General features: G+C 39.3%; 1 protein-coding gene across 1 annotated transcript; it reads right to left on the bottom strand.

Annotated features, from left to right (window-relative positions):
- Window positions 1-25: 25 nt before the first annotated feature.
- On the bottom strand, window positions 26-13,621 carry LOC136742971 (uncharacterized). Its single transcript, XM_066698637.1, has 6 exons — window positions 13,498-13,621; window positions 11,573-11,713; window positions 3,961-4,083; window positions 3,816-3,869; window positions 3,433-3,492; window positions 26-3,104 (listed from the first exon to the last, which is right to left on the bottom strand). Exons 1-6 carry the CDS (start codon window positions 13,619-13,621, stop codon window positions 2,521-2,523), a joined length of 1,086 nt encoding a protein of 361 aa, XP_066554734.1. The 3' UTR covers window positions 26-2,520.
- Window positions 13,622-14,221: the final 600 nt, after the last annotated feature.

Below are 14,221 nucleotides of genomic sequence, written 5' to 3'. Positions count from 1 at the left end.
ATGAGATTAATAAGCTTTCCAACGGTGGCTAGATCCTGAGGATAGTCGCTCAGCACGGTCAGAGTAATGAGATGTCGGAGTCACATCAGTCTCCCCCTCTTTACACAGACGGATTTTTTGTCGCGTTTCCTGGTTATGAACTGTTGATTGGGGCATGTTCAGAAAGGCCATCGCATGTAGGAAAGCATTCCAGCCTACAGGTCGGCGACTATCGGGTACCTTATTAGTGCTAGTGATGCTCTTCAACAAATCAAACATGTGTGAACCTTTGATCAGTTGTCCTTTAAAAACAAATTCACCCTGTTCATTCCAAGCCGTTACCAGCGGTTTCTGAACCATTTTGTGCAGGATATATTCCGCATGTCTTTTGCTTCTGGCAGGCATGTTTCTCAAAACATCAGTTACAACATCTCCCTCTGAACTCTCAACAGGGTCGGTCACCGCAACATCTTTATCAACCGTAGCCCCCGCATCAGCCCCAGAACCATTTTCTTGAGAGGCCATGGTTAAAGTTAAAGTGTTTTGATCTTTTTCACCCTGTCTAACCAGACGGAGGTAGCGCTGTAACGTGTTGCTATACATCTGGGCTTTGGAATACTGATTTAAATCGGCCCTGGCCAATATAGCATTCATTTCAGAGTCCAGGTTGTTTTTGGCCATTTGTCTAATGGGCTCTGGCTCGACAACATTTTTTCTCAGTTTCTCAAGCTGCTCCTGAGGGATCAAAAACATTTTCTGAGCATATTCCATTATTAACCCACTCTGGAAGCTAGAAGACTGGTTAGGAAAGGCACGGCTATGCTCAACAGTGGGCCAATAAAACCCCCAGTTTGATTAATCTTCTTTCTTTTTCTTTTAATAGAATACTTCTTATTAGCGATGATCTTGATAACAGCTTTTTGTTTTTTGAGTTTAGAATTTTGAGAAGGGGTTAGGGGTATATTACCGCGTAAGATGTTTAAAGCTATTTCACACAGGGTCTCGATCAAATCCGAGGAAGCCGCTGCCAGCACTGCTTTCCTATGGCGCGGGCTCCCATCAAATAACATTTGCAAAAGCTGCAGAATTCTTTTAATCCGAACAGACATTCTTATTTATTTCCTTTTCTTTAGCACATACACTGCCGGCCAATCGGGCGGGCACAAACCTGTTCTGAAGCGAAAGTCTTCTGGGATTTGTGCTTTTAAGTCCGCAATCGACCTGTAGTTTATCTCTGGGGTTTTTAAAAATAATTATATAATTGGCGTTTAAATTAATAGTGCGGCTTTTTTTACCTTGAAAAAAATAATTTTGAACTAAATAAATAATACTTAAATTCCTATGATGAGTGTGCTTTGTGAAAGCTTTTTCCACTTCACTGTTGTCACCGGCCTGCTCCATCAGGTCATCAAGGATCACTAGATTAGTTTGACCAGGCGGGAACAAGTCATCATCACACAACAAGGCGGGGAGACCTTGCACAAATTTCAGATTATTTTGTTTCGAAGCCAAATCATCGTAGAGCGGTTGCCAGCAAGAGTAACACCACACTATGTTGTCGAGATCTTGGGACACGGTTGCTTCCACATCATTACAGATAGGTTGCTAAACAAATCATCCCCTCTGAGTTCTAACTGTACAACATCTCGAGGTCTGACCCTTTCAACAACCTGTTCAAGCATGTTTTGCAAGGCCTCGTGTATGTTGACAAATATTTCTGCATAATTGTCACAATTTAAAAGTTCTGCAAAATTAAAACGCTGAATCATTTCAAAATTGTTATAGGCAAGTCTATCTATAATCACGGGATCACTGGAACTCTTGGACACATCATCATTTTGAACAAAACCGTCACCCCCTACATTCTCACAGAGCATGTCCTCCACAGCCTTATCAGTCTCAGAACCCTCCACATTCCGAACACCACCACCGCCGCCATCTACAAAAGCCCCTTTTTGAGGAGTCTCATTTAAAGCCTGTAAAAGCCCTTCAAAGATATCCAACTGGTTAATGTCAAGATCCTCCTCTATAGAGATGGTGGCTTCTGCCGACATCCTGTGTTCTAATTGACTCAAATCATTTATAACAGGGGCAGAATTTGGTCGGGGTGGCTCCTCCAAAGCCTCCACCATTTCAAACAAATCGGGGTGAACTAGGGGGAGAACCTCTATAGGCGCTACCGGTGGGAGGTGGTTATTTAGATCATTGACCATCTGTAACAGGTCGGGGTTCAACGGTAAGTCTGTTAATTCACGTTGGCTCGGAGAGTTTAGTTCTGTTGGGGGTAGTTGGTGGTTATTTAAATCATTTACAATTTGTAATAGTTCCAGGTTCATTGGAACATCAGAGGAGTTCATAACAGGGCCGGGGATGTTCTCATGGGAAGGTCTTTTTGGGGCCCTAGCTTGTTCATAATCCTTTAGTTCGTGAGTTCTTTTACCAACACATCCAGACATTTTTTAATGTATTTTTTATTTTTCCAACAACCCACAATAGTAAGGCGTTTTGTGGCTATTAAAACATTAAATATGGTACAAGGCGTTAGTTAAGGGTATTAATAAGTGTGTTTTGGCTCTCTATCACCAGGTTTTGCCCCACTAACACAAGTCTTTGATTTTGTAACAAAGTATGTAGCAACTCATGCCGACCTTCAGGAAGTAGCTCCGGGGGCTGGTGGCCTGGCTCGGCTTCAAAGGATGGTCGCTCCAGTAAATCTTGGTCGACGGAGACAGGGAGCGAGCGTATACTCATGGCCGGAGACCAAGCAGGCCTTTGCGGTGATACCCTGACCAAGCGCGGGGTACTGTTCCGCGTTTCTGTAGCCAAGAAACGGGTCGGGGTGAACGATGTTGAAACCAGACCGGCATTGGGGGGTGTGTCAGCTCCGACTAACGGCGACCCCTGAGGTTGTTGGGTGGCTGTATTTGTTCCGACCGACAATGAGGCGAGCTGAATCTGGGGTGTTGAATTACCCCCAGAAGGCTGTGGCCCGAGTAGATGTTGGGGGGTCTCCAAGACCACCGTGGGGGATCCTCTCGGTGGTCTCACCGGTGAAGATGTTTGATCCCACTTAGACGGAGTAATTGTCCTCAAAAGCTCATCCACCGAATGACTATCCCAAGAGTCTTGGGAAGAATAAAAAATACATTACATTTATATCTTTAAACGGTGAAAGAAATCAAACTTAAAACAACCTGAGCAGGACATTCAAAACCTTTAGCTTTTTTAGACCTTTGAAAATAGCCTTAGACATTCACTACACCACCTTATTATTTACAGACACTATATTCATTAGGACTTAATAAAATCTAAAACCTTATAATAAATGTAAAACAGAGAAGCCACTGTAAATAAGTTGTTTCTTAAATGTTTCTTTAAAAACTTTAATATTATTAATAAAACACATTTATATACACACACACACCCACAGCAACATTTCATTTTTAAACAAACCTTCCAAGTGTAAACGCTTCCTGATCCCGGGACTTCCTGTTTCACAAGCGTTTTCATGATCTGTTTAAATATTAAATACAATGAACACAATCAATCCTTTTCCAACAACCACTTTAAAACAGAAGTATAATAGCGGTAGATGCCAAACAACTTACTAAACCCTTTCGGTTGGCTTAACTTCCTAACCAGACGGTACGGCAATCGGCCATTTCTAAACACGTTTCCCAGAAACAAGCCCAGACATGTCCGGCCTCCTACAGGTCTTTCCTAGAACCCCCCACCCTACAGGAAACAGGCTCACATCCTTTAAATATTAACCTTCAACCCTCAGCGGGCAAACAAATCCCTTTTAAAAACATTAAAGTTTGAAAGATCTTACTTACCTCCACAGAATAATCGTTTCTTATGTTTTTCAGCTGGTTTAGCTTTTTGCACCGCTGTGAAGGTAAGAGATATGTTTAACCTTTAGCCACGCTGCTTTATAAAAAGCTTTAACCTCTTATTTACAGGCTGCAGATATATACTCACAGCTATCAGATACCGGGGCTGACGGCCTTTCAGATTCTTGAAAGGTTACGGTTCTCGAAGGTAAAACGAAACAAGCCCTCGATGTGGAAGGCCTTTCATTGTCTCGAACCACGTTTCTTAATACTGTTAGAAAGGATAATTTTTTTAAATTAACAAAACTGAACTCAAATATCTTACAGAAACGTGATACAAACAACCGGGGGTTTAGTTCTTACCCGGTCAGCAGACAGCCCGTCTAGGGGCAACCAATTCTCTCGGTCGATCCTCGGAGACATTAACCACAGGCCTTTCGATAGTTTCTGTGTAATTAAAAAGATCGGCATTGATATATATTAAAACGTTTTCAAAACTCTAATGATCCGCTTCAAAACCACACACCCCCCACACACACACATCCATACATAAGAACCCATGAGCGCAAACACAAAAAGCTTACCGGCGTTCTTCCAGATGATCTCCTCGGCGTTGGGAATTAACTCCTGTTGACTGGATGAAAAATAATTTACAGAGCTTAAAACAGATGCTATAGCCTTATTTACAATACATGTACACAACACACTCTGAGTCAATGAAATTAATCTGAAGACTTACATAAAAACTTGTTTAAATCGAAGTCGCTGATGTTGTTTCCGGCCATTATTGATCTTTAGTCTTAAATCGAAAGGTCAGTATGAGTCTGTCGAGCTGAAGACCTGACCTTCATACTTATACAGGTGTCCATATGCCGGAGCTGTTTGTAAGGCATTGTTCTGGTCTGGACTTTGTGCCGCCCCGTTACAAATTAACATATCAAAAACCAATAAAATGGCACTGCATCAAATTTCAAATAGAAACCTAGATGGAGCCGATCTCTCTCCTCTCAACTCTAAACTTTTATTAGAACCTTTTTGACTCTCAAAAAAACATTTTTAATTAATCTAGACCTATAGTGAACAACCACTAAGAATATTTCACGCCTTTATAAGAGCTAAAACACAACCTGAACCAAGAAAATAACTATAAAGATCTAAAATAACCATCGCTCTAATAGTTTTTACAGTGATTTTTTTTGTTTTGTTTTTTAAATAGCTATGCTTTGTTTGGTATTAAACAAGTCACAAACTACTCAGAACAGCATTTATCACCGCAAAAGAGATATTTGGGTTTATTTTACAAAGCTTATAAATTATATAGGTTAAAAGTATTCTGAATGTTTTGATATCACACGTCATACCTACTGTTGTCTGACCCCCCTCCCGTGGTGTGAGCGATTTAGCCTTGAGTGATATGATCTATTTAGCATTGAGTGATGTGATCTATTTAGCCTTGAAGTGTTGTGAGCTATTTAGCATTGAGTGTTGTGAGCTATTTAGCATTGAGTGATCAGTTGTTTTTATTTTTTAAACGATGCCTTATCATTAGGTATTGAGACAGCTAAAATACATTAAAAGCACATCATTATCTTAAGTCTAACTCTTACAAGCTTTAAGACCCTAGAATGTATTTAAGTAAAACGAATGAACACATTATGTGAGAGAGCTAATATAAAATATTTTTTTTTTTTTTACAAAAACAATTAACCTATACAGACAGACACACACATACACATGCTTTTTTAATTTAATTTTTAATTAAATTTGTCTTATTATTAAACAAACTGAACATCCTCAGATGTTTCCAGAGATTGGTGGGGAGAGACAGAAACAGTGTGGATAACAGTGTGGATAACAGTGTGGTTACTTACGCTATGCAAAACAGGCATTGTTAGGACCTGGGACCATTACAGACAACAGACCTTGTTGATCTTATAAAATGATTGGGCGAGAGAGACAGACAAAGACAGAGACAGTGTGGATATGATAAACACCCTATTCAAAACTGGCATTGATAAGACCTGGGCCCCATTACAGACAACAGAACTTGTTGATCTTATAACGGTTTAGATTTTCTAAACCATTACATGTATATTTAAAAAAAAAAAAAAAAAGCCCCCCAACCACTACAGGAGGATCTGACCCATTCACACTCTACAGTTGACCAACAAGAACAACAAGAAAAACAGGGTTATGGGTGGCCTTGTTGTTCAGGGTTTTATGGGTGTACACTTTCTGACGGATATGACGTAGGAATAATTAAGGAAATAACTGAAATCACGCCCCCCAATTATGACGTAGGAATATTAATAAGGTTAGGTCATACGTCATAACAAAATAGGCCACGCCCATAGGACCCTACTATCTACTAATATACATTTCAGAGTTATATACTTTGTTACTACACCCTCTTAAGCATTATTTGGCAGTGTTATGCACAGCTCCTGTGCATAGAAGTTACACTGTATTCCTACAATGTGCACAACTTTTGAAAGCGTATTCTCTTGGCTACCAGTGTGTTTAATTCTCAAACACATCTGATTTACAATTTCTGTCTCTCCAGCCAGGGGATAAACACTGTTCCGGTGGGGGGGGGGAAGGGGTCTCATTCAGAAGGTCACAGATCCAGTAAAGATTTGATGGTCTATCAAACAGAGAAGTTCAGATCCAATTATGTAAAATTGTGTATTAGTGCACTGTAAACATCTTGACATTTTGAGCTCTCTACAGGTGTGTGTAGCTTTTACCAAAACATGGAAGGTCTGGTTCCAGAATATGTCATAATTGTATTTCAGAATGCGGAGGGGGGTGGGCGTAAATGCGGGGGGTATAAAAAACAAATTTTTCACATCAGATAATGCTTCACAATGTTAGAAAGCTGAGATTTTCAGCTTTCATGGGATACCAAACACTTAGCAAACAACACAACAGTGAAGAGTACACATGGGATTAAACAGAAGCACACAGATTTGGTGCCCTTTTAAGGTTACCAGAGGGGTTTGTCAGCATAAGGGGTTACATTTTGTTAAACAAAATTATTCCATGATTTATTTTTTATTTCCAATTGTTTTTTTGTTCTATGCTTTAATTTCATAGTACATTGAGACATTAAACTGTGTACATTTCAATAAAAAGATGTTTTAAAACTATTCTCAGTCCTGTATAGATGCTGAATTGTAGTGTCAACAGCAGTCTAATAAACCTGTCGCCAGCCCTACACCAAATACAAAATAATTAGCATAGGCTAATCAAACAAGTGACTGATCAAGGCATTGATCCAAAGACCTGGGTTTGCAATGTGATCAGGATTGATTTCCAAAGGAAAGTTAAAAACTTGCTGGTCCTATAGACCCTATGTTAACCAAATGGAACTCCCCTCCCTAGGAACATAACAAAAACATTGTTTTTTAAGGGGACAGTCTGATGCTCTGTGCCCTGTTTATTGACAATATAAACAAATCAAGCCTTTTTCTTTAAAACATAAAGATGGTGAAACTGCTTGTGAATATGCTGAGAGAAAGTGGACCGTGTATCATGATCACAGTGGAATACCGGACACAACACGTAATGATCGTGACTGTTTGCAATTATTTAAAAAAGGGGATTCGGTCCACATATACAAAAGGCATTATTGTTAGGTGTTAATCCAGGAGATACATTTGACACTATTGTAATTTGGGCAGGATCTGTTGAATCAATGCAGAAGGTGGTAAAATAGGAGCAGTAGTGCCGGACCAAGACAAGGTATCTGTAGAGTGTTTCAATTGTGGACAAATAGGACACAGGAGAGAACAGTGCACTAAAAGGATTAACAAATATGTGAGTAAAAACTGTAATAGAGAGGGACATGAAATAGGGAAATGTTTCTGCGCCGGTGGGGGAAGAGAAGGACAGTGGTGAAGGAAAAATGGCAGAGAGCTGCAAACTTTTCCATTACACACATAGTCGTCAGCTCCATGCCCCAGCGCACCTCCTCTGTATACATTAGAGGAGCTAAAGAGAATGATTCAAGATGCAGTACGGGACATCAAGGACTAGGGGTGACGGTTTCCATTGCTGCAGGCAATGCTGAGTGTTTCAGAGGTGGACGCACCAATGTAGCAAAATTGGCAGTGCAGTATGGTAATCGACAATGATTAGTCTTTGTTAACACAAATCAGTGTTAACAGAATAAGGAGGTGTACATATTGTGTGTACATTTTATTATGTAATCGTAATGAAGGAAATAATTTTGGACAGATGTTAGAAGAGACAGGTGCTGTAATTTATTGTGGGTAAGAAGTGATTAACTGCTTCAGAAAGCAGAAAGTAGTATTGAGTGTTAGTACAAGGCAAAACGGCAAATAGATTCAAATCAAGGAACCCATTTTGCAAGGAAGGTAGTAAACGGCATGTACATTTTTGAGAATAAATAATGTTGGATATTTCTTTTCATCATCAGAGCTCTGTCTGAACTGGAACAATGGTTGCGCCCTCATGGGCCGTGGGTTTAATGACTGGGCACCACACGTGTCTTCATGAAAGCATTTGGACTGGGATTGATCAGGACTTGGTGTTATCACCGTTATAACATAAACCTCACCAGACTTCACTAACACACTAACCAAGAAGGAAACAAGAAGGAAAAAAGGAAACCTATTAAATTGCCACAATGTGGAGATGAAGAAATGCTGAAACATTTTCCAAAACAAGGTGGTACAGATTCAAAGTGGCATGGGCCACATACTGTTTTTAAATGACCACTAATCCCACTGTAGCCTTAGATATAGAAGGGAAAGATAGATGGTTGCACTGGTTTCAAATTAAGTTGCACAAAATAAATGCAAAAGAAATTGAATTGCACAGCAGAAAATAACAATTATCTTTACAGTTCTCCCATAATTATGCCTGCAGGGGTCTTTATCCTCCTTTACTTAGGACTCCTGACCTGTACGGATGATAGAATTTACAAGGAGTAACTGGGTGTAACTGGGCACCTGGTTGCAATGCCACACACCAATATCTACATGATGTAGACACAGCAGTGAAAGCATATGTAGATAATATATATGTAAATATGTAAATAATATATGTAAGGGGGCCTCCAACCTGTCCACAGCAAGTCAGTGTGCCAGCCCATGGGCTTATCCCTATGGGCCCAAAATTAAATGTAAACACTGAAGTAACATTATTACTTTTATTTATTTATTTATTGGCAGAAGCCCTTATCCAGGATGACTTACCAAATATGCGCAATACAGAGTTCACATTCAAATTTACATAATACAATGAAATTCAAACCATAATATATTTTACAAGTACATTGAAGTCAATGTCTGTTAGAGTACGTGGGTCAATACTAGATCCTTGGCAAATTTTCTGTGCTACTTATGACATTAAATAACATATTGGAAAAATCAGCACACATTAGCAGATACATGGCTTAGAGTCAGACAGGTTTCACTAATCAACAACTCAGAGGTGAAATTTAGATACTGACCTGACTACATGGTTTGGGGCTGCCAATTCAGGAATAAACACTATAGATGCCGAGTTTAATAATGAAAACTGCATCCCTCCAACATGCTTCATCAATGGGAAGCTAACATAATGCATCTAGAGCAGTAAATACTTCAGACTGTGCCACATTGAGCCTGATAAAGCAAGTCTAATTGATATACCAATGTCTTCACAATTGAGGATTGTCCTGTCAAGCATGAAGTGGTCATGGCTGAGGCCCAAGCACACGTGACTAAGACAGAGACTAAAATCCTGATAGCCCGAGCTCGACATGAGTCGGGTGGAGACATGACTGGTTTGGCCTAATGAATATCTCTAGTCAAAATTCTTCTGTTTTATCTATCCTGGTTTTCCTTTTGTCATTACTAACCTGTCTCTACATTCAAAGGTCTCTTCATACACAGAATAACCTTTTAACCAGTATTAGAGCCTCTGTTAAGGTTTGACATGTCAGACACAGACCTGAAACTTCTCTGATCCCACTATGATTTGTGTGTCCACGTGACAAGAATGACCACTTGGCTAAAAGGAGGGACTGTAGTGGGAACATTTACTTTTATTATGTACTGTATATTATTTCTATATTATTAATTGATTAATGTTGTTATAGTACTAATTGTTTCAGTTTTGTCTATACAGTAGGCATGTAACGATTCACTCAACTCACGATGTGATTTTCTCACGATTTTGTATTTTTTTTTACACAATGAGATTTACAGCAAGACAAATTATAATTAAAAAGTATTATTTCTCACTCACAATATGCTGCACATTCCTTTGTGAAATTGCTATTATTAAATCTTACTAGTACTAATAATAAAGACAACAATAATCTGTACATTTTGAAGATGTTTTTATATTTATTCAACATACAGCACAAGCCAACCGTCCGATTATTTTCATTTTTGTTGTTTTGCGGTGTAATTCTGACTAGTTTGCGCTCCTTGCAAAACTTATTATATCTCTTGATCAAGTATTTGTAAAGATCTGCGTTTCCCACTGAAAGTAATCTGTTGCAACTGTGATTAGTTCTCTGTTACTGTTACTGGAAACAGACTGTGGACTACAGGCGACAACACTGTGACACCTGCCTGTGCACCGATTGGAAGAGACACTGCCACTCCACTGTCCTGTGTCCCAACTGACAATAGGGTCTTCACAGTGCTGGACATTTCCAATGGTTTCTGGAGCGTTCCACTTGCTCAAAATTGCCAATACAAATTTGCTTTCACTTTTGACAATCAGCAATACACATGGACTCACTTACCACAAGGTTTGCATAATTCTCCAACCATTTTTCACAAGCAGATGGCTGAGACCATAAAAGGTTTTTCCAGACCAGAGTGCCTTGTCCAATACGTCGATCTACTGCTTGCTACAACTACAGAAGAACGAACATCTTCAGCTCTTTGATGAACTCTTAAGTCTCCTTTTCCAAGCAGGTTTGAAAACCAACCCAAAAGAAAGTGCAACGGTTTAGAGACTTTGTTTCATATCTAGGTGTTACTCTCACTCCAGAGGGGAAATCACCTGACAATGCCAAGGTTCAGCTAATCACAAAGTTGCCTTTGCCCGTCAAGAAAACTGCATAGTTTTATTTCCTAGGTTTGATGGGATACCAAAGAGATTGTGGCAATTTTTCCCCTCTATGTCATTGTCACAGTCACATGACCACACCACTCCTATTTTATTCAAGTGAGGAGGGGGGTCTCACTATTGCTCCCTCTCCCCACACAGGCCTTAGCAAGATCCCAATGTACAAACCACAGAGTCAATACTTAAAGTTGCAAAAAATAGTTTATCAGTGGCTACCGGGCAGAGTACGAAGTCCGCCCGGCTGGAGGCCCTATTGCGAACAATAAAATCCTAACTAAAACCATCTTTAATACCAGGCGATTGCACAAGCGACCGTGACAATCAAAAAGATAAAAATAAATAAAAAACACAAGACAACAGTATTTTAAAAGACAGGCAATAAAAATACTAAAACTAATTCTAAACAAAAAACAATAAAACTAAACTAAAAGCTAAGCCTGTCTTGGCCCTCCCAAAGTCAAAGTCCGGGGAATATGGTACAAATACGCCAAGGGAGTCTTTTATTCACCAATATCCATTCAGGGTTGTACCAAGTAGAAATCTCTAAGGCTTGACAGCATGGGGTCCCCCTTACACCATGTCAGCCTCTGGACCAAGCACTGCAGTGCTACCAATCCTGGGAAGGGAGAGAGAAACAAGAAAAGGGAGATTCAGGAGGGACATACCTTTGAGGTAAGTGAAACCACACACGCTACAGATGTTAATTTTCTCTGCTATCCTTTTCCCCAGCAAGTTTCTCTCCACAGGTGCACTGCTTTCCATCTCGGGCCCAGCTAACCACCGGGGGGACACAGTCTCTACCAGCCCTGTCAGATAAGTAGAAATAGTACAAAATCAGTCCAGTATCTATACCCAAATTATACATTTTTTTCCTCAGGATGCCCACTCCCAGAAGCCAGGATGCCACACAGCCAGGAGCCAGGAAGGGTGCACAGCAATCATTAGCCAAAGCTCTCATTCAAAACCAAGGAGAGTTTTCCCATAAGACATCAGAGTACTTATCCTGCCATGTACAATTCCTCTGTTCCAGTCAGCAGCTTCCTCTGTTCCTCAAGGCTGTCTTCCTAGCCTTTAAATGTTCCCGACTGCCGCACGCCTTCCTGCCTTGCTCCCCACAGTGATGTCCTCCTTCCTTCTCAGTCCCATGCATGCTCTACTGCTCTCTGCACTCCTCTTTTAAAGCAGGTCCTCCTCATTAGGGGTCAGGAGATATATTAAAACAGGTGTGCTAGCTGAAGGAGTGGGGGACACCGCCCAATCAGACGGGTGTGTCCTTCATTAGTGTCTGGAGTTGGTGAAGAATGTTGCCTTCATGTGAAAATATAATTAAGTGAAAAAACCAAAGCAAATCAAGTGAAAATTAACAAGTAATATAACAAGTACAAATATAACAAAAGTAATAAAACAAGGTGAAAATATAAAACTACACCATAATAATAGAAACATAATAAATAAACAAACCATTTAGTAGGCAACACCAATCACCCCTCCCAGCACCTCTTGTAACATGATTATTCCTGTAAATGTACAATCTGTATCCTGTATTATCAATAGGCCAAAAAATATATTTTGAATGGAACTGAATTGAATATTCAACATAGATCCAGCACCTCTTGAAAAAACAGAGCACATTATTTCGCTTTACTGGCTTTTTTTAATGGTCCTGAAGTGTTCCACTGCACGCCTCAGCTGAAGATGTGAGTTCGCGTAGTGAGTGTGAAGGAGAAAAGAGCAGTTATCAAAGAAACTTGTAACCTATTTGTATAGATATATTTGCATAATTTATTTTTTTATATATTTAATTTCTATAGGTATTGTCTATATATATGTATATATTTTAGGTTTTGTATTGTTTGTTACATTTGTATATATTAGATTAGCTAATTTTGGTGTTTGCGGTCAGTGAAAATAACGCGTAGCAGTATTTCATCAAGATCCTGAGGTAAGTTTTTTTTTTTTTTTTAAGGATGTGATTTGTTATCCATAAATCTTATTTAAAAAAAGCTTTTTGTCATGGTTAAATAATGTTATTGTCCCAAATTTACTTTCAATTCGGTCTCACTCAAAGGGGCCAGTTACTTAACGTTAATTATTATCATATATTAATGATAATCTTGATATTAATGATAATTAATGATTTGTTAAAATGAATGTAGCAAGGTTTAAGTTAAAGCTGTATGTTAGTGAAGTTAAGTAATTTGTATTGGCATTTGATTTACTGTTGTAATATTATCTACTGTGTAATAATGTTTAAGCCCAACGTAGCCTACTGATTTAGCTATCGGTGTGTGAGAAGGATTTAGGTAATTAACTATATCATGATTTTAGACATTTCTTCTCTTTATGCTTTTTAGTACATCACAAAAACAAAAATTCAGCTATCATTGCTTTGTGTTTTTAATGACAGCTGAAGGTAAACTTCTCGCACCCTTGCCTACCCACATCACTGTTGCTAAGGGAGGGTAGAGTTAACCATATGGAAATGATATAACTCTACTCAATCAAATATTTCAGTCGTGATTGGGCACACTACAAGTGGGAGGGACAAGAGAACGAGACTGGTTACCCAAGACCATTGCCTACATTGCACCAAATAAGTCTGCAGTCATGTTCTTGTAGTGCAGATCTGCGCAGATCTGCAGAATTCCACGGATCCCATTGGTGGAGATCCGCAGATCTGCGCAGAACTGCGGAACCCACGAACTGTTCTCCATCTCTATTTCCGAAGTCTGGAATTCATTATTCTGTATTTCCTTTTCATAAAATTCATTTAATAATTGTGTTGTTGCAAGTTTAAAGTAATAATGTTCATTTACATTCAAATTAACTAGTCATTTATTATCTGCATGTATTATTATTGTTGGTCTCGCTGTTGAGTTGATTAATTCCAAGTAAACGTTTTAATATAGGTGTATCGATTTAGGGTCGTTAGGATAATTATTTTTGTAAATAAATATATAAATTGAATTGGAAGCAGTGTAAGGGATACAACAGCCTGTAGTTTATGATTTCATCTCGGCTCACTCATATAAAGGAATTTGTCGGCCCAGCCATACACCAAAATAATATACCCCCTTGTGTCTAAACTTAACCCGTTTCACTCTCACAGCAACAGCGGTAGCCCAGGCCCTGGCCATATTTGCGCCCTGTGCAACTTAGCTGCATTTTATCTATATCTGCTTAGGCAAAACATAGACATCATTCTAATTTTCACCTAACCCCACCTAAAACATTCACAGGACAGCAAGAAAGCAACAATATATTCTTTTCACTAATGAAAGTTGACACGCCTGACTTTTCTCCTTGCAAAGGCG

This window comes from Amia ocellicauda, unplaced genomic scaffold, assembly GCF_036373705.1.
Source record: "Amia ocellicauda isolate fAmiCal2 unplaced genomic scaffold, fAmiCal2.hap1 HAP1_SCAFFOLD_76, whole genome shotgun sequence".
Classification (NCBI taxonomy): domain Eukaryota; kingdom Metazoa; phylum Chordata; class Actinopteri; order Amiiformes; family Amiidae; genus Amia; species Amia ocellicauda.
This window is presented reverse-complemented; position numbering and strand designations above follow the sequence as displayed.